Source organism: Stegodyphus dumicola, chromosome 9 (assembly GCF_044657685.1).
Source record: "Stegodyphus dumicola isolate Sdum_Otavi_A_Nest chromosome 9, ASM4465768v1".
In the NCBI taxonomy this organism is placed as follows: Eukaryota; Metazoa; Arthropoda; class Arachnida; order Araneae; family Eresidae; genus Stegodyphus; species Stegodyphus dumicola.
Genome location: NC_140776.1, coordinates 64,226,147 through 64,251,746, shown reverse-complemented (window position 1 = coordinate 64,251,746; position 25,600 = coordinate 64,226,147). Strand labels below are relative to the sequence as shown.

The following is a 25,600-nucleotide window of genomic DNA, read 5'->3' as shown; positions in this document are numbered from 1 at the left end:
GCATAGATATATATAAATAAAATTTTACAAAATAAAATAAATTACATACATAAATAAAACAAATAAAAGTATGGTATATTACATCATAACTTCAATTAATGAGCAGTTCATTCAAGACATAACAAGCTCTGTTTGTGAAACAGAATGCAGACAAATTCCATCTGAATATAAAAACTGTAAATTACTCAAAGAAAATCTCAATGCAGTTGGTAATTTGCTTACTGCCCTTTAAACAATACCAGTTTTGTGAATTTCTGTCGTATTTTCTGTTTGTGTAGAAAAAGGGTGTTCTGTTTTGCTTCATAATGAAGCCGTATATTTATGTAATGCATAGCAATGCATTTGACTAAATAGAATAGATGATTATGCTCGGGTTCATTATCCAGAGCATGATTTTTTAAACTTTCAAAGATGTTTACATCAAGACATTTAATTAAAACATCTGTAATTATAGTTTCGACTTTAGAAGTATTAATTTCTGACAGAGGATACATATTCAAATATCTTCTGAAAAGTATCTCAGTCTTTACATATTTTAATGGTATCCCAAGAAGGAAATATAAGTCCTCCGCTAGATTTTATATCTATCAATTTCCAATTTTTTTCTGATGAATAAAGTGCTTCAATGCATTTAGAGCAGAAAATTGTTTGTTCTGTTTTCCGAACAATAAAACCCGCAATATATGCAATAGTTTCTTCTAAATATTCACTAGGCCGGAAATATAAAGAAAGACAGTAATCATGTTCAGCCAATATATTATCATTATGAGTTGTTTCTTCATTTTCTAATATGAAATTTCTTCGGCTACTTTTATTTATGCCTTCTGTTGGATTTTTGTGTGAAGAACATACAAGGATTTTATAGTTTTCTATTGCCGAGCAATTTCCATTTTTATTAATTTCTAGTTCTTGATGAACAAGAATTTTTTTTAAAGCAGAAATGAATTGCCTGCAAGTTGGATTATTATTGCAGCCAAATTTTGATCTTATATACCCAAACAGAAGCTCTATGTTATCTTGATTAAATTTGTACAATGGTATATACTTCAGTTCTTCTTTCTTTACTAATTTTTCGAACACTCCCTTGCTACTTTCAATACAGATTAAAAATCCTAAAAAACCTGTTTTTCTGTTGCTAAGTACTAGAGGTGTTTTCTCTCTTCCAGAAAGGTTTTCAATGTAAAACTTTGCTTCGCTGAAGAATTGTAAAATAGTGGAATAATTTTCAGTGCACATTGCTTTTTTATAGGAAGCCTGGTGAATACTTCTGGAATTTAAAATATCGAATAGCCTATTAAATAATTTGATGAATCGTATTGTGCCTGATGCATCTTGAAAGCCATGAATTTCTTTTTCTAAACAAAACTGCAGAGCATCACCTACTGAATCACTAAAAAGTTGTGCAGCTAAATTTACTTTCATTGGTTGTTTTTTCCAAAATACATTGTGGCGTTTCAATTTATTTGCCAAATGAAGGCCCTCTTCTTCTTGTAATTTATTTAAATTAACTATGTGTTCCCACTGAATTATTTTATGTTCATAGTCAATTAGAACACCTTTGTCCCCAAAGGTATTTCTTACCAATTTTAAAGCATGGCAAGGATCCAGGAAGAAATATATGGGTTGCTGTGTTGTGGGATGGAGGAAGAAAGTTTTAAAATCATCCAATTCAAAACTGCAGCCTAGATTTTTCATCATTGAGAAATTTGAAACGGCATCATCACATGTCAGACTAACAATATTAACATTTGCTTCACTTAACCATCTTAAGCAATTAAGAATAACTGATGCACGCTGCTCTCCACTTAATCCAGCTGTAAAAAAGTAGCCTACTGGAAGCTTCCAGTTACTATTAATACAATTTACCAATAGTACAAAAACTTCTTTTGCAACAGACCTTTCGTCACCATCTAAATGTGTTCCAATATCAATATATCCAACATACTGTTCACCATTCCATTCTACATGTTGTCGAATTGCCATTTCGTCAACAATTAATGAACAAAATACTGGATATTGACTTGTTGAACTTTTTGCTTTCAAAGCTGCTAAAGCTTCTTTGCAGAATCCTGGTGATGCATCTAAACTTTCATACCATTTAGAAATGGTACGTGGATGTGGTAACCCAGTGTCAAATTGCTTTCTGACGTAACAGTATGCTTTGGGTGACAAAAAATTTAAAGTTAATGCAAAAGAACGAAGTTGGGGGGAGTATTTGTTATGTTTTTTCTTAAGACGTAAATTAATTTCTTTGGAAATTTCTGGAATGTTATTCAAAAGTTCATAGTACTCATCTATAATTAAATTTTTATTTTTCAATTCGAGTAGAATATTTTTATACGAAAGCAATCGCTTTTGTAAGCGTCGTTTTGTTTGTTGCAGCCCTTTAACTTGAATTTTTGCCTTCTTGAGTTGCAAAGAAGTTTTCGTCAGTTTTACTTTCAACGTTTTTTTTACAGGAGAATCTTCTGTATTACTGCATGTTTCATCAGCTATGAATTCTCTAGTTTCTGAGTTGGCAGGAGCAGGTCTCTTAAATGGAACTTTCTTAGTCTGTGGGAAAAAAAAAAAAAAAAAAAAAAAAAAAAAAAAAGCACTGAAATACTTACGTACATTATAACAGCTTATTTAACATCTTATTGATCTAAATATATACAGTGAATCGTCTCTTGAGATAATTAATAATCACAGTGGAGGTGATGTTCTACATTTATGTTCTTATATTCGCAGAAGTAATGATTGCGCTAATCGCTATGACAAAGCGCTTAAAGCTAATGCCTTAACAATTTCTGTAATTTTAATATTTTTTTATTTGTAACATACATTATTCCTTTTGCAGTATAAAGAGGGAAATCTACAAATATTAAGTATTAAAAAATATATATGTTCATTTATCAGTTACACAGTAGGACATTGATTATTTGAATGCAGTTTTAAAAAATTTTTGGCCTCTCAAAAATTAAATTATTTTTAAAAATCTTTTTAAAAAGTAAGGTTTAATAACATAGAGTTTCACACTGATTTAAAAAAAAATCTGAATCCATGCATTCAGAGAGAAATATATTAATGAAAATTAGTTGCTACAATAAATTAAAACATTTTGCTAAATACGAAGTTTTGGATTACCAATATATATCAGCCATTGAGGGACTCGTCACCAGAAATGCTTTTCAATGTTAGAGCGGGGAACTGATTTTACATCCAAGAGAATGGAGAAGACACATCTCAATTTTGAAGGAGAACACCCCGGGGAATGAATCAAAGAGTCTTCTTTTGTAAAATTAATGAATTATGATAATTTTATTTTAAAATGAAACATAAGGGAAAAACCTTTTGCTATAAAATATATTTTAAATGCTTATTTTATCCACTAATTTAATCTCGTATTCTTTCGAAAAAAGTCTCTGAAGAGCACACTTCTAAGATAAAGAAAGAAGAGTAAACTTATTTTATAAAAAATTGAAAGGTAAAAGCAGTTTACTGGAATAGAGAACAAACATATACTATTGAAAGTGTTTGAAACTGAGGGGGGTGGGACAGTAATGGTGATGACAGATGAAGAATCAAAATTTATGTACAGAAACTGGGATATGGCATGACAATTTCAATGCAAACAAAATAATAAATCACAGCAACCTATAGATGTAAGAACTGTGTGTGTGTGATTATGGCAAAGCCTTGAGGGCTATCTGCCTAAGGAGAGGGATGTCTTCGTGGAGGACTTTCTAAGGGAAACTGGCTCGTACACACATTACACATGGGAAAAACCACGAAAACGCCCATGCAGCCAGCCCGTTTGTGGGATTCGAACCTCGGACTGAACTACCACTATTCAGCGACTTTACCGCTCGGCCGCTGGTGGGCACAGAGTCGTAGCTAGGGTTTTCAGCGCCCGAGGACAACTGAAGATTTCGCGCCCCCTACTGCTTGCCAAGGATGGAAAACATTTAATTCTAAAATTTCGTAACATCAGTTTGGCGCCCCTTGGATTCTGTGCCCGGGGATAGATGTCCCCCCTTGCCCCCCTCTAGCTACGCCCCTGGGTGGGCAACAGATGTAAGAATAAATAAGCTTGTAATCTTGAATAGCTATCAAATGAATATTATATGTCGACTTTAATACTTAAAAGAAATTTTACAAACTTGTAACAGATTATTAATTCCTCCCTGCCCTCCAAATCTCGCAATGCACAAAGAAAGTAAAAATTAAAAATTCCTCAAAGGTTTTATTTCTGAATTTGCAAGCAGATGTGAGAAACCGTAGCACTAGCCTTACCAGTGGTAGACAGTTATTTAATTAGAAGAGGACTGTTCATAATATATCACTAAATCATATACAAACATTCTTTAATATTAATTTAGAATTTAAATAACAAAAATCAGTGATTTTGTTTGAATTCTAAATTAATACTTGATTGGTGTGTTTAAGTTAATTATGCTTTAATATTATTAAAAAATAAAACACATCCTTATATACCTTTTGAACTTTCTGCAAATAAGATGGAAATTCTTTAAAGATGCTCGGAACAACACCCTTTTTAAGCGTTACAAGGTGGCTAGCGTATCTTTTATTGAAATCCTCTTCTTTAAAATGTTCAGAACAGAGAAATGCATTTGCAGAAGGATTCCAATCTTTACGCCGTATTGCCTGAATCCATGCTTCTCTTAACATTGGATCTTTAGGAATTCTGAAAAAGAAAAATCCATATGTTGAAGAAGTATAAAAATAAATGTTTTAAAACAATCTAAAATCGAATTTTTAGTATAGTACATGATAGATTAATATAGTACATGATGCAATACAGAAATGGCATATAAAATTACCAAATAATTTTAGTGCATAAATAAATTAAAATTTTTGATTAATTAATGCAAAGCATACACAGCTATTTGCTTATGAGACAGATGCCTTTGTGGAAGGCCCGTTTTATGGTATGTGATTCATATTCATGCAGTATGTGAGATGTTGAGTTTTAAATCTTGGTGTAAGTACAACAATTATCAATGAGCCAATGGTGAGCAATAGTAGCTTTAGGAGGGGTGAAATATAGCCCCACGACAAAAAATCATTCGAACAGCAATCTTTGGTGAAACATTCTAAATACAGTAAAGCAAACTATGTTGGTGAGTATCATAAATTTAATCATGATCTAAAACCTGTAAGAGGGAAAAAATTTTCAACATTCTGAAAATTAAGATAGTCAAATTCTTAAAGATTGATTCTTTTGAAATATGGATAATTTTACAAAATGTTTAATGCTAACTTCTCACATAATTCAACATAATTTAAACTTAACATCTCACATAGTATATGAATATGAATCAGTTACTCTAAGAAGGCCTACAAACTACAAACGCATCTGTCTCCTAAGCAAATAGCAGTGTATGTGCATTAATTATTCAACAATTTTTAATTAACATTTCTGTCAGGATGGAGATTACTAAAGGGAACCCGAAGAGAGTGGTTCTTTTATATGGTACATAAAAATATTTATGGTACACAAGTGCAAGAACCAGTTATAATTATTGTACTATACCCTCAGTTATTTTGGTCATATGCAGACAAAGTACTGTTTCCACTTAACTATGATTTATTTATAGGTTTCAAATAATAATTTAATATTATAAAATCATACAAATTATATTTTAAAGTTCTAGGAAAACCGATTTATTATGAAATGTATGAACAAGGTTACATTCTTTTTTGTTATTTATTTCAAAAATTGGATTTTTTAAAATAAATAATTTAGAAATTATGAGCAAATTAACTATAACTCATATTTATATTTCGGTCATGTAAGGCAACTATAGCCACATACCTTCCCCGCATTAAATTACTGGATTCTGTAAAAGTACTAATATATAAAAAAAGGTAAAAGTTAGAAGCATAAATTTATTACCAAATAACATGCTTTGAATTTTGTCAGAAAAATGCATATATAAATGCTTAATCATTACTAGCGGGAAGTTATAATGCTTCCATATATGACTGTTTGCATATAGGTGCAGAGAAAAACATAACATTCATTTTACAGTATAAAGGTAATTAAAGAGCATTGCTCATATCTTGATAATCATTAGAATTGATACAATTATCAGCACTTGCAGCCGCTTCCTTGGATATGTTTTAAACATGCACAGCAAATTTTTATCTAACTTTGAGCAAAGTATAATTAAATAAATGATAGTATATATGTTAAAAGAATATTTACCTGTGAAATGTAATACCGGATCCTGCTATTCTTCTATTTGTACAGCCGAAAGCAACGCAGGAATTTACCATTCTGGCAGGAATAAAAATTGCTTCTCGGAACAATATTGCAGCCGTCTACAAGATGATAGAAAATGTAGAAATGAAATGGCGGGAAAAAGTGAAGGAAAAAGCGCGCGAAGAATCCACGGTCTTTAATTTACGAAACTGGGTGTGGCTAGGTTCTGCCTCATTGGCTGAAGAGCTCGTCAATCTTTCTAAAGCCACGACTACTAAGGGCATGCTTTCCCCCCCTTTTTGGCTTCACTTGGACTGCGCGCCGGGCATCTCCATGTATTCTAACCTCCTTGGATTATGGTAAAAGAATTGTCATCGCAATATTTTGTTTTTGCTTGCAGGTTAGTTACAGTTTTCTATACTGAATTTTCGAAGTCATTAAAAAGTTCGAATTATTGATTTTTTATAATAATCCTTCAAAAGCTTTAGTATTTATCAAATTAGAAATCCTTATTGTAAAACCGGTATGTTTTTCCTTTTGCATACTTTTGTGAATTGCAAAGTGGTCAGAAATAATTTTATTCTGATTTGGTCACAAGTGTATAGTAGGTTTGGCTAGTAATTTTAACTAGTAATAACCGTTCTGTTGTTTTTTTCTTAAGAAATTAAGTTGAGTCATACCTCGATTGTGCTATTTTAAGTAAAAAATAACGTAAAGATGTGTGATATTCAATTAAAAGATCATTTTGTCCTCAAAAGAGTATTTATTATTGATGGGTGCAATTCTGTTATTCTGGTCTGAAAATTGCAATGAAAAATATGAACTTGTGCTTAGCCAAACATAACTTAAAAGAATTTTTATATTCTGCAACTGATTGTTGATTCTTTAGTTGCTCATTTTATCAATAAAGCATGCTGATAGCAATTTGGGAAAGTTAATAAATCTTTAAAGTCTTTGTTTTTTCATGTGTGTTAGTTGTGTCTTATAAATGTTTTATGAACAAATTAAAAAAAAAATCTGTTTCTTTATGATCATTAAAAAATATTATTAATTCATATGCTACATTTTCATTAAAAAGTATTTTTATGTTTTTTATATTTTTATGAACAAAAAATATTGTAGTCAGTTTCCAAGCCTAAAAACTAGCTATTATGATGGAGTTAATAGAAAATTTATTTATTTTCTATATTGTGTTGACAAAATATTGATTTTATGAACTTTTTCTGTGGCTTATATGAGTTTGTAAAGTTAAAAATATACTTTAAATTATTATTAATGTATTAAATTAAATGATACTTTTTCATTATCTGCATCTCCAGTTTTGACTTTAATAATATGTCTTTTTTTTTGGCATAGTTATATTTAAACATTATTTCATTGAGCAATATTCTGTGGCTATAAAAATATAAATAGATTTTTGCTTTTACTCTTAAAATTTTATGTTTGTTAGAAAAGGCTTTTATTATTATTATTAATAATATTAATAAACCAAATAGCGCATGTCAAGTGTAAACATAGTCAAATATAAATATTTTTACTGATTCACAAAATTGCCAACTTTTTGTGTGGAGGCAGATAATCAGAAAGTACATTTTATATGTTCATAGCCATCTGTTTGATTTCTTTCTCATTTCTTATAACCAGTAAACACCATGGCTGTGTTCAACCAGTCAGTAGGGGGTGGAACAGATATAAGCATCACATTTGACAATTCTGATCTTAGCCCTGAGTTATTAAAGAAAGCTGAAAGAGAATTAATGGAGAAACCATCATGGAGAGACAGAGATATTCAAGCCCTGAGGGATATGATCAGTGGTAATTTTCTGATCAATACAGGTTTTATTTTTAACAGAAATTCTAGTATTTTTCTATTATAGCAGCCCTGTAGCCTTGCCAAATTTTTTAAGATTCCACCTACTAAATGACTTGGATTGGATTGTGCAGACTATTTTAAGCATTATTTACTGAAATTTGATGGTGCATATTTTTGTAAACTGTAGAAATGTACATCTGATTCTTCTTTTCCTAATTATTTTCATATAATATTACATACTGCCTTTTGCAAAATATTTTTGAATATAATCAGTCATATTAATTTTTTCTTATAAAATGTAATTTCTTGATACGTGTTAAAATTTTTTAAATGTTCATGATGTTTAACAGAAAAAAATGTGGTATGAAAACAAATTTGAACATTTATAACAGACAAAATTATTTTAACTAGTTCAAACTTGATTTTGAGCTAGTTTCTTTTATCAAATTTGTAACAAAAAATTAGAATTAGTGCAACTATCTTATATGTGCCCTCGGTTGGCGACAAATTTGTCCCCAAACATTTTTATAGAGAAATTTCAAGGCGCCACAATCTAAATTTTTTGCCTACATTTAAACCTAAAATGTCTGCAAAAACCACGTTTTTAATACATAATTTACTCCAAAAATCCGAAACAAAAAATTTAGATAGCAAAAACATAAAGTTTCTAACTAAAAGTATTTAACAAGAATCCATGTACACAGTGATTTGTTTTAACTTTAAAAAAAAACAGAGAATTGCACAATCTATGCAGCATAGGAATCTAGGAATTATGCACACCTTGTTAATATAAACTAACATTACAACAATAAATTTCAAACAATACCATGTACACAGCATTCTGTTTTAATGTAAGAAAACATCAGTGAATTGTACAATCTCGGCATCGCTCAAAGGAGATAATTAAATTAATTACAAACAATTCAAAAAACAACAATAACAACAGAAATTCATAGGGGGAAAAAAAAAAAAAAAAAAAAAAAAAAACAATGAACATAACATTCTACAAAATAAGAACAACAATAAAATAAAATGCACTTACCATTATGAATGCCTCTTCAAACAGCATAAATATTGATTTCAAACATCATCAAAACTCATCAATTTCCACCTTTTTTTTTTATCCTTCTCCCTTATCTTCTGAGACACAGGCATACAAAGTCCAGCGTACATTCGTGAATAAAATTTAGCTAGTCATACAACGTCTGTGAACAAAAACGCCATGATTTTTTCATATCACACGTCTCTCTGCGATTAAAAATTTTGAAAGTAATGAAAAATACTTCCTCCAAAGTTAACTTACTACACGAAAACCATGATCGAAATCTTAAACTTTGCTGACAGCCATAAGCCATTTCAAAACGCCCACCAAACCAACCAGCAAATAAAACCACTACAGCAAAATCAAGTTTCAATGTCAAAAGGGATGCTATACGAACAACATCATGCCAAAAACCAGCTCAGAATGCATATCGCCACATTTGGCGACCTACGGCATATATAAGAGTAGTACTGAATTAGTTAATGAAGAGATCAGTCTACTAATATAGTTAACTACAAATAATTCTAAATCCCGCCATTATGATAGTTAATACTACATTGCCCATACCATGTTTCGATCTTTCAGAGAGATTTGATGTTGTACATATTTGTAAATTATATAACCATCAAAACCTGCACACATATCTTCTTTTTAATCCCTTATTAATGTTTTATCATTATTTTAATACATTACTCTAGAAATTAGCTGGAGATGGAGTGCAAAAAAAAAAAAAAAAAAAAAAAAAAAAAAGGCATCGAAAACTCAATAAGGCTATGGGACCACTGTAGAAGAAAAGTACCAAAATTCCATAATATTTTTGCAATTTGAAATAATTTTCTTTTATTTTGCTTTGTTATTTAAATAATTTACTCCCATATACAACTAGAATAATTAACTGCATTTTATTTATTTATTTATTTATTTATTATTATTTTTTTCATTAGAAAATACTATAGTTGTATTTACTTTTCATAAAACTAGATAAATAACTGACAAATGAAAAAGGAAAGATAAGAAAAACATTTATTATTGCATTGGAATATATCTAGAAAATTATTAGGTACTTTTCCGTTTTACCAGCGCTGGCGATAAAGTCGCCAGTAATGGTACAACTGATGTCAAACGGAATATCCTTGATGGTAACCTTTTATGCCTCATTTTCAAAACAAGTCGCAGCCATTTCTTATCAGATTGATTGTTTCTTTCAATACCGGCATACAATTACATATCATTTTTACCAGATAGTTCAATTTTATGCCCTGAGGCCACTCCAGGTAATTAAGTTAATTAACCCTTTGACGGTTATAGAAATGAGCAGTTTCCATTTACTTAATTCGTGCAACATTAGAAGTAAACAGTAGTCGAAAGTGGCAGCTGTTTTCCCCCGCCGTTCTTCCGAAAATGTCACCTTTCTCTGGCAATGCCGTAGACAGCTCGCCTCGCGCATTTTAAAAATTTCTTAAAGTATTTGTAGTACATAAATAACAGTTTTTACGTACTTTAAAATAATTATTAAACAGTAAATTATAAATGATTATAACCAATTATATAAATAATAGTAGTTAATTATAAATATAAGACAAATATTAAATTGAAAGGACTAAATAAATACAACTAATGTAAAACTTTATGAAGCACAGTATAAATACAGTAATTACCTAAAAATCTTTTTGTGTGTGATATACTTTAAAACATGGAATTGCACATAATGGGGCATTACAGTCTTTGCAATACGTACGTGTTTCACGGCGAATTCTTTTTCCATTAGCATCATTTTTGCTGCAACATACCACACATCGTCTAGTAGGTTCTTTCTAATAGAGAATTTCAGAAATATTTGTCATGCAAGCTTTCATGCCTACATCACAAGTAAAACTAAATCGGCTAGGAGCGTGAGAACTTGAATCAATTCTACACCACTGTCAAACACTCGAAAAATCTTCCTCATCGCTGAATCGTCTTCTGAGTTTGAAATACTGTGAACAAAGTCTTCATCAGATTCAAAACTTGATAAGCTTTCTGTATCACAATCATAATCATCATCATACCTATCTAACTTTTGCTTTTGAGCCATTTTACTGTACAAACACCCTAAAAATGGCGCCAAAATACGTATAAAATGAACAAGGTAAAAAAAAAAATCCACCTTCATTATGCAAAGAAATTCATGGAACTGCCATCTGTAGACAGTAAAACTAACTAAATTTCGTGAGTAGCATTCGTTTGAAACACAATCAGTGCAGAATAATAATGGCGAACGAAGTCAGCTCGTCAGCGCGCATTGGGGAAAAATTTCACTACGCAAGTAGTGCTCGTTACTAACCATTTCAGTCAAAATCTTGCTCCCGAGCGGAACTCGTTTGCGTGCATTATGAAGCACAATTTGATTGCGAGCTGAACTCGTTCATAACCATCAAAGGCTTAAGATGTCACCACACCGCTCACCCGAATGCGAAAGTATAGAAAAGGCGAAGTCAAGAGTTACATTCATCAATTCTAATGAGAATGCACTAGCGAAATAAAGCACTGTGGTTTTACATAAACTATTCATATGAATTGAAGTAATTCTTGCATTTAAACTTGTATTCCAAATTAAGATTTAACTTGAAATGAATGTAGATAATTACTGAGAGAATTAGATTTTTGTAGCATAGTTTACGTGAAATGAGATCACTTGGGGTCGCGTGATACGAACCGGCGAATCAGGATTTGAACTATGAAAGCATAGTAAATTCTTAAACTAATGTTATTTTACAAATTTATTGCCTTTTTATGAAATCTTAAACGATATTAAAATGTTTATGCCTTCAAAATTAAAAATTCTTAGTACTAACATTTGTTAGCATTTTTTATGTGTATATTGTATGTTGCCGCGAATAAAGTCTGCTTGGCAAGATTTGCGCCTGCAATTATTATTGTTTATGTACGAGGGCTATCCAGAAAGTAGATTACGTTTTGGAATAAAAAAATAAACAAAGTATAGGAAACAAATTTTATTATATACAGATGAAAGCCACACTCAAATACTACTTTTCTACATAGTCACCATACAAATTAAGGCATTTATCGTAGCGATGTACGAGCTTGAAAATTCCTTCGTCGAAAAATTCGGCCGCCTGCGCCTTCAACCACTTCGTTACCTCTTCTTGCCTTCCATCTTGCACAAAACTTGTGGTAACCAAGCTTTTCGCTGATGATTTCGTGCAACAAACTTCGCGAAATTTGTGGAAAACTCAAAGAAAGTTCCGTTATTGTGAAATTTCGATTTTCACGGACTTTAGCATCGACTTTTTCGAGAAGTTCGGCGGTCACTATGCTGGGTCTCCCACTTCGATCTTCGTCGTGAACATTGGTTCGGCCATTTTGAAATCTTATGACCCACTGACGCACTCCACCTTCAGTGATAATGTTGTCCCCATACACTTCACGAAGCTGCCGATAGATTTCTATCGGTTTACAGTTTTTTGCAGTCAGAAACCTTATTACTGAGCGCACCTCGCAGCTCGCGGGATTTTCAATTAACGCAGACATTTCAAACCGTCACAGTATCTGAACGGAGCACAGCACGAACCTCTCACTAGCACGGCTAGATGCAGACTGAGCTGCGCAACGCTCTGACCCCAAGATGGCCGCGCTAGCCCCGCCCCTAGCGGACACAGACGGAAACGTAATCTACTTCCTGGATGGCCCTCGTATATTGTCTAAAAAGTAGTCAAATATGCAGTTTTGTTCCAGATCTTAAAAATATTGTTGCTGTAATTTTATTGCTAATACTTTATGACAGATATTTTTCTTTATGAAAATTGCCTGTGCTTATGTGCTATAAATAATTACATCATATTATATGCATTTTTGGCCCACTAAACCAGCCTGAATTTTTATTGAATTAATATATCAAAATAATTGAAATTATATATTTGCATCAAAAACATTGTTAATAATACTGATCATTATCATCTGTTAACAGCACTTTCATGCCAGTCTGTTAATATTTCTTGTTTTCTTTTGAGCAGATTTTATTTGATACTTTGAATATTTTTGTTTTAGCAGTATTAATCTTTTTTCAATTTTAAATATAATACTGGCTAATCATATATGATCCAGATGAATGAATGGGATGATAAAAAAACTGAATCTTATGAATATGTCATTGTTTGAATTACTCCCCTTGCACTGCATGTTTTTTTTCAGAGTTTTCTTAAACTGTTTTATTCCTTCTTCAGAAAGATCAGCTAGTTTCAAAGTGGAGGAGACTGCTGAACCCTAGTAGTTTGACTTCGTATCCCACCAAATAGACTGGCTAATACATCTTCTTGAAATTTCCCATGTGTGCCAGTTTTCCTTTGGAATTCCTCAACAAAGGTATCCTTATCCTTAGGGAAGTAGCTTTAGTGTACTTTGCCATCATCAAATAATTCCATTTTTATTATTCTTAAAAGAAACAGGTTTTAAGGCATATCTATTTTTGAATAGTTTCAAAGTCGTATCCCATTAAGTTATGCTTATTTGTCCAAATTGTTCTGCCAGTCTAAAAGGGTTTAAACATTCTAGCACTTGGCTTTGTGAGAGGTACTATTCTCCGAATTGGGTATGAAACTTGACCATCCTCGACTAAAAACTCATCAATAATCCTTTGTTCTATAGACCAAAGTACTTTTCCTCATTTATCACTCCCCAAGTAGTAAACATGAGCAACAAGATTAAACTTTTATTGCACTAAAAGTCTAGCAGTTTGGGATATATTCAATTTACTGAGTATATTTAGTCAGCTTAATTCATGTTTTTCTAAACAGTTCTCAAGATAGCTTAATTTTTTAAACACTTTAAGTAATTAAATTATATCATAACTTATGTAACCTATAAATTGTACAGGGTTGGCACCAGAGTTGATGCATCTGCACTCAGCAGATGAATTCAGTGACAGCAAAATTTTTGGAATTTACTGAAACATTGAGCAACAAAATTAAGGTCTGGCAAATTATTTAGACTATAAAGAAGGCACTTGGCAGCAAGATTTAGTACCGGTTCTCAAATTGTACATATTACTGACATCATCATCATGATCATCAAATCATTCTGTATTTTTTACAGATGATCCCGATTTGGTTTCAAGGACAGATGATGCATTTCTACTAAGGTTCCTACGAGCAAGAAAATTTGACTACAGTAGATCCTTCAGTCTATTGCAGAACTATTACATGATGCGGGTTAAAAATGCAAAAATGTTCAAAGATTTTACACCATCTGCTCTCAGGGAAGTACATCAGTTGAATCTCCAGGGTTTTTTGCCATACAGAGATCCCGAAGGCCGAGCAATATTTGTTTTTCGAGGAGGTTTGTTCTGATTGTTTTCAAATATCTTGCATGTAAATTTATGCTAAAAAGCATATTTAAAGTTTATCAATTTTGAATTCAATTATATTCTATGTTATTTTATACAGATGGTTAATGATATTTGATTCATGCGATTGTGTTATTTATTTATATCTAATAAAATTCTGTGTAAGAAAAAACTTAAATATAAAATGTTATATTTTTGCAAACAGCACCAGTTAACTTTTTATAGTTTTCTATTGTATGTTAGGCAATTTTATATATAGTTTGTGGGCAGAATATAAAAAGCTTTTTGAAATCTGATCAGTATTGACAACTTAGACAGTTTATAAGCATAAATAATTACAATTAATGTTTATTTGTCCATCCAACCTCAATTTCTCTTATTACTATATGCTGGAAGTTTGATTTGATTTCAATGTTTAATATGCAATAATATATAATGATTCTCTGAAGTATAAATCCCAGATGAGTTTTATACTTTTTTATGTAGGACTTTATCTTAATTTTTTTCAAAATTTTTATGCATGTTTTATTATATTATCATATTAGTCATGTTTAAATTCAATATTGAATGTAAATACTGAAATATTGTATACTTAAAGTAAACACTGAAGTAATAATTGAAAGTGAGTTTTACTTCTTTCTTGATTACATATCTGAATATTGTAATTCACATTTATAGACAGAACATTTGAGGAAAAATGTATATGTATGGGCGGTATTTATATAAAATTTCATTATCATGCTTATATTCTGGCCAAAAATGTTAATATTTTCTGATCAGAATTTAAAAATGTTAGTTTATTTTAAATAATTTAATTTTCACAATGTAGATAATATTTGTTTTAAATGTTAATATTTTATGGAAAAGAAAGTTTCTAAAGCCAATATTTGGACATATAATATGAATAGTAATTTAATTTTATGAATGTTAGCTTTTAAATTATATTATATTATTATGAATTAATGTATCATTAAAAATGGTGTTAAAACTTCTTGTTTATATAGGTTTGTGGGATCCATCTTTGTGTTCTGCAGATGATTTGTTTCGTGCCAATGTTATTTGCTTAGAAAAACAAATTGATGATCCTTTAACACAAATCAATGGAATTGTAGCTGTACTAGACATGAAGTGTTTAGGCTTTCATCATATTCGACATTTTTCTCCCAGCCATGCTCTTAAAATTGTATCTTTAGTACAAGTATGTTTTTCATCTTTTGTGCATTACTCTTTTGATTTTATATATACCTACTGATTTCCATAGATGAATAATATTTCTTTTTGGGAGAAAGAATATTATACCATAAATCTCCTTTGTTAAATCTTTCAATGAGAAGTAATTTGCATTTTCATAGTTTTCTGGGCATATAATCATTTTCAAAAGCAACTGTATTTTTGTTGCAGATATTTTAAAGCTTTACTTAAGACAATAAGACAATTGTAATTTATTTTAGAAATACAGTTTTATATTTTTATTGAGTCCTTTGGCATTCTGTGCTTTTATTTCATGGACTTTAATGTTTTTTAGTACAAGATAAATAATTAATGTGTTCATGTAACATGTTTGTTATTCAAGGAAAATAAATTATTGCCAAAGCAAAAACACACATTTCATTAGTTTTATTTATCACTTTCTAGTGGGCATATGTTGTCTAATTCTCCTTCAAACCCATACATAGTTTACTATAAAGATTTTATTTCTTTTTGTATGTTAAAGTCCAAGATCTGGATTCATTGAGATCTTGCCGATTCAAGGTTTAAATTTTTTTGGATGTTAGATCATTAATTTAAATCTAGTAAACTGACATGAAGAAATTATAAAATAGTGATTATGAAATAATGAAACATTTATAACCTTAAAAGAATAAAAATTTATGAAAGAAAAAAAAATAGCTCAATTTTTATTTGCTTGCCTTTATTAAACATTTCTTTCAATGTAAGTTGTTTAATTAGCTTCATTTTTTATGCTAATACTTCCTCTTTATTTCTATAGATTGAAATAATTTCTTGTTTCAGTTACAAAGTTCTATTCAAATTCTGTAACTGCCTCATGGAAAATTCCCACTAAATTGTGAATCGAAATTTGTTCATCCTCATCAACCTCTCTTTCACTTTATTCACTATTGGTAGTTTCTGGATTAGAACAATACTACAGATTTTATCGTTTGTTGTTGATTGATGATTGAGGCATTGCTGTCGAAATGAAAATCTGTTATATCATCTTCATTTATTACCACTTCTACACATTTCTTCACAAATTCTATTAGTTAGAAAGTCTTGCGTTCGTTTGTGATGTATAAAAAACTTCAAATTCACAGCTGTCATTATAAAGCTTAGCTAGTTTCTGCTATATACTAATGGCAATGTATCAGGAGATTGGCAAATAAAGCCATGTTGTTCTGCTAAATTTTTTCTTGTTTCTAGCACATGTTGACAAAGTTATGTATGAATTGTATTAGTTCAGTCATTTATTATACTTACAGCTATTTCCTTCACATGCTTAAGGCTTCTTAGAGTCCCCAAAAAATAAATTCCCACATACTCTTTATTCAGGACTGGTGCTAAACATTTTATGGCCTGGTGCAGGGCCGGATAAAGGGCGATTAGGGATAAAGGGCGATTGGGCCCCACATTACCATCAAAATGAACCAAAAAAAATCTAAATTTAAAGCAAATTACTTTTGATGATAATAGATAAATTATGAATTATTCAAATATTTAAAAATATATTTATTTTAAGTTTGCATTGCTGGATAAGATTTATCAATGTGTTTATTATTATATAATATATACTTTATAATATAGAAAACTGATGCCCGTAAAAGTTCATGTCAAATGTATTGAATTTAATCATGATAGTCCTATATTAGAGAGATTTTGCACTATGTATGTGAACTACTTTACGTACGTAAACTGCTATGCAGGTATATGCACGAGCAACTAGTTGCGCAACCTACCAGCCAATGGTGAATTTTTACATTTTTATTTTTTAATTTATGTAGAAGTTTACCAGTCTGATGATCCATGACATTTGATATATTTATATATATATATATATATATATATACTGAATTTGAATTTTATTTAAATATTTAATATAGAGAGAGGGCCCCGTAAAAAAAAAAAAAAAAAGAATCCAATCGGGGCCCCCGCACCTATTCTATCCGGGCCTGACCTGGTGTAGTGTCTGTGAGTCCGAAGTTCTGCTGCCAAGTGCCTCCTTGAATTTTAAAGATTTTGCCATCCCTTCATTTTTTTACTGAAAACATTCATCTCAGATTTCTTCTGTAACAGTGCACATCTGTAGGATGACCATATTGACACTAATGCTGCTTCTTTCTTCAGTGTTGGAGCATCATGCTGCCATCTGTTAGTTATTCTTGGAAGCACAAGAATAACTCTTCACAGCTTACAAATAAATCATTTAACTTTTCAGAATTTTATTGCACTTGCAAGATTTTCATGTGATGGGCCTACATACATACATTGCTTTTGAATGTAAACAAATGAATCTTAAAAAGTTATATTATCTATACTCTGTTTTCTAGCAGGTGTTATTTTATACCATAAGTCTGATTAATGAAAGATTTTTCTTGCTCTGTTTCTTCTCTGTACTATCATCTGCATATAAAATATCATCAAAAGGTGACAATAAAAATCTTCTAGTAATATACAATTGCAATCCTAGATCTATATTTCTTTTCTTTCTAATTTCATTCATATGGTTATGTAATTTTTTAATACTTTGATATTCTTCTGTTTATACCATTTTATGTTCAGGAAGGAAACCGAAGCAAACTCTGAAGCTTTGAAAATTGAAATTGTTTTTGAGTTGAATTTTAATTTTGTTTAACAGTAAAACTTTAATTTTGTGAATTGGCAGCTTTAACTTTCTAAGTTGGTATTTTGCTAAACTTTATGGTAAACATTATATGCCATTGCTTCATATACACAAACAACAGTTGATGACATAATTAAAAATATACAAACCTCTTTACCATTAGCTAATAAAGAGAGAAAGGAGAAAAAAAGGAAATTCTTTCTGTTGTGCCTCACGAGACACATGCGCGTCAGAATAAAAAGATTGCAATGTGCATGTTGCATGTTCAAAAATCAAAAGAAAATAAGCAGCATTTTATCTCATATTTTCAATAGTCAGCAGTCCAGTATACAAAGCATTGAATGAAAAACTGTTGCCAAAACCACATTTCTAAAAGAATGAAACTATTCAGAATGATGCAATTTCATCAAAAAGATAAAATAAAAAAATCTGGTTCAAATTCTGAAAAAATTGTTTCGAGCTTCACTGTCTCTTGTCTAGATGCACCTATGTACCAAATTTCATTGCCCTGTGTCTATTAGCTTACACGCAGCACGAATGAAAGACACACACACACAGACAGCTTTCTTTTATTGCATGTAGAAATGATAGTCCATTTAAGCATTTACTGCTATAAAACAAGTTATAAATGTATTATACAAAACTTCATTGTTCTTGTGTCTAGTGGTATGCAAAATGGATGCAGTTTTTTGTATCATACAGTACAGTATTTATTGTAACAGTTTTGCCTTGGTTGACAACTCATCTCACAAACAGCATGTAAAGCTAGATGTTCATATTACTGCATTATAAATGTTTTTTTTTTTTTTTTTTGCTTACAACTTTCTTAGTAACATTTACTTGCCTTGAGTCTTGAGATTACTTTATTTATTATTTATTTCATTTATCAAATTATTTATTGTATATAAACTAGTCCATATGTGTTGATTGATTGTTTATGTTATTAGTAAGGCTTCTGGTCAACATGTTTGTTATTAATAAGATGTGGTTTTTATTAATTAATACAGTCTGGAAAATCAAAAATGATATATATTTTTTTAGTAATAGAATGAATCAGCTTTCCACTAGGTTATTCAAGAATCAACTCAACTTTACATTAAATAATTAGTTTAATATAATAATTAATACTGAAGATAATTCAAAGTTTTTAAATTAAAAGTGTTTTGGCAGAGTATTCCTTGAGATTCCTGTTTTATATTTCAACACATTTAATATATTAAATGAAGTGTATCACGATCATCATATATGATATATTTTATATGAATTATGTAAAATATGCATTCATAACAAGTGTAAAATTTATCACTAATAAGCTTTTCTTACTGTGTCATTCTCTAGGACTCTTTTCCAGCACGTTTCAAAGCAGTCCATATAATAAATGAGCCTGCACTTTTTGACCTTGTGTTAACCATAGTGAAACCTTTGATAAGTGAAAAAATAAAAAAAAGGGTAGGTATGAATGTGAATTAGAGTACTATTCTTTTTATTGGCTTTCAATTAGTGTTTCTAAATGCTTTGCAAGATAATCAATTGCAAAACAGAATTTTCTTTCTTATTAAAAAGGACATAAAAAATCACATGTGTGAAATTGTTGTGTCAGGTATGCAACACAATAAACGTGAGTAACCAATAGATGGCTTTAGCATGCCTATTACAAGTATAGGTACATAAGAAAATTCAACAAGATGGCAGGTGTCCATGTAACAGTTTTGTTAAGTGAAAGACTGAAAGCTTTTCATGTTGATTGTCACTGCGGTGGCTGATGCATGAGTGTACATAAGCATATTGTATGGTTTAACAAAATGAAGAGTAGTCTAAAAATTAATGTGAACTATTTTTCTTGCATGGATCCTGAATGTATAAGAAGCAACATTGCATTGCCACTATGCAAAATTAGATATATAGCAATTAACAAAAAAGAGAGGAAAAATCAAGATGGTGGTAACCCTAATAGATATCAGTGCTTGGATCAAATCCATCTCATTTTTCATATCAAGTTAAAATTCTGCAAGATAATTTCCTAAGAATTTGATATTTGAAGTGAAAGAAAGACCTATTGATGCTTATTAAGAACTTCTTCATTGATATGAGGTCATTGGTGAAGCGGCCCACCAGCGGCCGAGCAGTAAAGTCGCTGAACACTAATAGTTCGGTCCGAGGTTCGAATCCCGCGAACGGGCTGGCTGCATGGGCGTTTTCGTGGTTTTCCCCATGTGTAACGTGTATACGAGCCAGTTTCCCTTAGAAAGTCCTTCACGAAGGCATCCCTCCCCTTAGGCAGATAGCCCTCGAGGCTTTGCCATGATCACACACACACCATTGGTGAAGCATCTATGATCTGTATCATATCTAGTATCTATCATCTGTGAAGATAAAAGGTGGACTGAAATTTTGTGTTGTAGTCTGTGGCTGCAAGCAGCTATGGCCCTGTTAGAAAGAATTCATCTCCTTTATTTCTACATTCTTGTCAAATGCAAATAATATTATGTTAAGCAGTGATACTGTAGTTATTTCTATATTTGCTGTAAATATCCTGTAAACAAAAATTTCCTTTTTTGTATTGAACCAGTAATCATGTCGTCTCCTTTTATGATTTATAAAATATGCTTGCTAAAGGAACTTAATGCATGTAATGTTTCAGTATCTAATAATAATGTTTTTTTTCTTATTTTATATTTCATTATTTATAATCAAAAAGTGTTTTTTTAATCTTTTGTTCAAATCAACATTAATATACAAATACTTCAACATCTCTCTGCATGTTGGAAAAACTGGGTTAATGGTAACATAGAAAAAATTTTGATTACACCACATCTTAAAATTTTATCAAACTGCAAAGATTCTCCCTTTTTTTAATAACCTGTACCAGTCTAAGGATATTTTTTTTAATTAAAATGTTCAACGTGTTTTTTAATTTTAAAAACACACTTTGAACTTACTCTGTGAAATTATCCTTCAGACAGTACCCTCATAAATTTAGAAAGATGATAGTTAATGATAACTGATCCATTAAATGCAGGTCTCACAATTTTCATGGGCTGCCAAGTTCATTTATGCAGTGGTATAAGCTGAAAACATGCTCTGCTTAGTTTTAAAAGTGTCATAAATTCAAAACTCATGATAAATGCAGTTATTAGTTGCAATTGTAGGTATGTAGTGCATTCCATATTTAAAGATCAAATTATTATTAAATACTAATGTGCAAAGTGTTAAGTTATCAGAAATTTAATGTGCTACACTATATAATGCTATGAAAGTAAGTGTGAATATACAAAATTTAGGTTACTTCTTGTTAAAGCTGTCACTATAATGTGCTTTGGCAAAATTCGTGATATTTAAAAATACTTTAATGAAGACTACAAAATACTATGACAACTTTTCTGATGACTGAATGAAACATTACAATTTCATAATATAATATATATTGTTGCTTAATAAGTAATTTATAGGTTTGAAAATCTGAGCTGACACTTTTTAAAAAACCAACATTTATTTTTCATGCCATTTCTTATTCTACAAAATCTTAAATATCAAACAGAAAAGGAATAGGTCAGTGGGATTGAGACAACCAGGGACATGTCGCCATACAGTGGAGGAGGTCAAAGACCTGATTTCCTGTACACGATTAAAAACGAATGCTCCCCAACATTGATTTCGCCGTATCCAACTTAAAGCCGTCGAGGAGTCAGTCCAACAGTGAATACGAACTTCATGTAGGCCAATATCATTAATAACTGAAGACAATAACCTAGAACCAATATTACAAGCGAGAAGTTCTAATTGAGGAATCGCAATAGGTTTTAAAGGCGCTACTCTTGATCTTGCATGTACCAAACTAAGCTTTACCTTTTTGCCACTCTGTACTCTTAAAAAGATGCATGCACAAAAGAGATGTATACTCACAGCTTCATTAATAGATTCGAGACCTACCCATCTATGTATTTGGATACTGGATAGCAAGTGCAACTTTTCACACTAAAACGTAAATTTTTTGGTTTATTCATCGGGAAGAACAACGTCCTATTTAAGCCTTAAATTCCAAGTTTCCTGTAAAATTAGTTTTGGAATCAACATTACAGGAGCCATATGACCTATAATGTCAAACACCTGATGAGCTACTGCTAAAACTAGTCTTTTAGTAACTGGGTCATCTAATTTTATATCTTGACTTATTTTGCAAGATAAGGTATCTTTAACTGTATGCCATACAAGGCCCAAAACAGACACATCTCCTTCCGTGGAGGAATCTTCCTCTGTCACACTTCTTATATTGGATTTCCAGAATCTTAAATTAAAATGACCCGAAGCCATTATTATTTGTGGTTCATTTACAAACTTTCTCATTTCTGTTTCTGAATCCATACTAGTCACACAGTTATCTGCGTAAAGGATGTTTTCAAAATCTCTGTTGCATGACTTAAGCTTTCGGGAACTACACTCAAATGATATTGTATTGTAGTAGCCAACAAATATGGACTAACGTAATACCAAAAACTACTCTTATATGCCGATACAGTTCAACTTGTTCTTGATTATCCCTACTGAACCACATTTTCTTTAATTTGTATTAAATCTTTCCCAAATTTGTATTAAATCAGCGGGAAGTGCTGATTCCACTAAAGGAAATAAAACAACTGCAAATTTATCTTTAGTTAAACCGAGTGATTCCAATGCGCATAGTTGAGTTTGCAACTTGTCATTGTAGCGAAAGTTCTAGATCAAAGTCGAAATACTCATAATCCAAAAATGAGATGCATGGCCTGGAGGGTTTTCCATAAATTTTAATTAAACTTAATATTTACATATATACAATGTAGGCTAAAATGCCTAAATCGAATATTTAATGCTCTAAAGGCAAGAACTGAATAGTTCCAGCTAAAATCTAAATCGAATTCTATTGCGTAGTGCATCGAAATTCTACCTTCAAGAAGAAGAATATTTTTCCAAGTCACGTGTTCAGAAGGGGAAAGGTTAAGTAAGCCAATAGATGGACTCCTAACGCCATCTCTTGGCGATATCAAAGAATATTCCTTAACACACTCCCCACCTGAACTCTGACAAGAGTTCCTCTAACTCAGTTATACATACAATCAAGTACATAAATCACTATTCTGTAAAAATATTAAAATATACTAATTAGTCAAACACTTCAATTCCAATACAGGTTATACACTTCATGTATCAAATAATAAATGTTATAACTAATAAATGAACTAAATTTTAAAATATTTTCCACTTAACAAACTTAACTAACGATATTCAATTTAATCATTAATAGACAAAAAAAGAAAAAAGCATAACTAAATCGTTAAAGTTCAAAATATCTAAAGTTCAAGAGGATATAGATGTTGAACAGTACGTTTTAAAGTCCCATTACCAGTTTTTAATTCGAATGATCGGACTTTACCATCACGTCCAGGAATAATTTTTATGATTCTACCAAGTTTCCATAAGAGTTTGTTTTTATTATCTCCTTCGACTAAAACAACATCTCCTACTTTTAGTTCTGGTTGAAGTTGCAGATTCTTCAAGAAATGGGCAGTTCTAAGATCTAATAAATATTGTTGCTTCCATTTCCACCACAACTGTTTTAACAGCAATTCTTGATAACGCTTTCTTTTTAACAGCGTTTCTCTTGTCGTTTCGCTACCGATGATTCTAGCAAAGGTCAAAGGATACTTCAAATCAGTTTGTCCAATGTTTAAGAAGTGCATTGGAGTCAACGGTTGCAGCTCGTCATTGTCGTTGTAAACGTAACTTAGAGGTCGTGAATTAAGAACTGACTCCACTTCGACAAGTAGTGTAGACATTTCTTCGAAAGTCAACAATGCTTTTCCTATGATTTTTCTTAAACATTCTTTAACAGATCTAACAAGTCTCTCATAAAACCCTCCCCACCATGGGGCTCGTTCGATTATAAATTTCCAATGGATTCTTTCTTTGGCAATGAAATTCTTGAACTTGTCATCTTTTAAAACTTTTGAAAAATTCTTAAGTTCTTTCTTTGTCCTCTTAAAGGTCTTGGCGTTGTCAGAGTAGATGATTACGCAGTTTCCTCTTCTGCTCAAAAATCTGCGAAATGCAAGTAAAAAGGATTCTGTTGACATATCTGATACAAGTTCTAAGTGTACAGCTCGGGTTACTGCACAAATGAACAAAACAATGTAGGATTTTCGAATGTCTTTAGAATTCTTTACGTAAACTGGTCCGGCGAAATCAATTCCACAGACTGCAAATGGAGGCGATTCTTGGATTCTATCCTTTGGTAAGGGTGCTGTCATCTGGTCTGCTGGTTTAGCTAAATATTTTTGGCAAATTATACAACCTTTTAATGCTTTTTTGACTAACTGTCGTCCTTTAGGAATCCAGAAGCGTGATCTGACTTTAGCTAAAGTCGCAGTAATTCCTCCATGCATTATCTTCTCATGTTCTTTGCATACAATCAGAATCGTTAGTCGAGAATTTTTAGGTAAGATTATTGGATGTTTATTATCTAGTGAGATGTCAGAAAATTCCAGTCTTCCTCTCAACCTCAAGATTTCCTTTTCATCAATCTAAGGAAGAAAATTATACAAAGGAGAATTTTTTCCAACCGAATTACCTTCTTTGAGGGATTCATATTCTTCGGCAAAAAACTTCTTTTGCTCTGATCTTATCCAGAAATTTTCTGCTTCTTGTAACTCTTCAGCTGTGAGAGTTCCTTGAATGTCGCTAGTTTTTCTTAATTGTTTAATGAAATGTGTTGTGCAAGCAGTGACTCTTAATACCTTCTCTAATTTGCTATATTTTGATATGTCGAAAAGATCATCTGCACTTTTTTCGATTGTACATTCAAGTTGATGTATATCACCGGATCCCTTTCGGTATTCTAATTTGTTTTCATCTATTGTTTCTTTAATATCTAATCTTGGCCAAAGTTCGTGAGGGAGTTGAAGCCATTGGGGACCTTGCGTCCAAATGTTCTCATTTATTAACTTGGAAATCTTCGTTCCCGGAGATACGAGATCTGCAGGGTTGTCAACACCTGGGCAATAATGCCAATCTTGAGGTGAACTCAATTTTTGTATTTCTTCGACACGATTCCTGACAAAGGGTTTGAAGGCTTCAGGTTGTTTCTGGATCCAAAAATAAGTAATTGTTGAGTCTGTCCAAAAATAGCACGGAATTCTCAATTTCAGTGCTTTCAGAACATTGCTGACTAACTTAACTGATAACAATGCCCCCATTAATTCTAACCTCCATAAAGTAAGGGATTTTAGTGGGGCTACTCTATTTTTAGAAGAGACAAAGGCCGTTTTGATTTCTTTATTTTCTGTCGTGAAACGTAAATATGCGACTGTACCATAGGCTTTGACACT

The 25,600-nt window shown here is 31.3% G+C and overlaps 1 protein-coding gene across 5 annotated transcripts in view; it reads left to right on the top strand.

The window, feature by feature from the left end:
* Positions 1-25,600, top strand: part of LOC146995366 (alpha-tocopherol transfer protein-like) — a 63,289-nt gene that overhangs the window by 27,896 nt on the left and 9,793 nt on the right. For 2 of the 5 annotated variants that reach the window (XM_085823526.1, XM_085823527.1), the window contains exons 2-5: positions 7,853-8,023; positions 14,155-14,397; positions 15,409-15,602; positions 19,581-19,691. In XM_085823526.1, coding sequence (XP_085679652.1) covers positions 7,861-8,023; positions 14,155-14,397; positions 15,409-15,602; positions 19,581-19,691 — 711 coding nt within the window. In that variant the 5' untranslated portion in view covers positions 7,853-7,860. The other 3 variants (XM_085823524.1, XM_085823528.1, XM_085823529.1) reach the window with 3 other exon arrangements.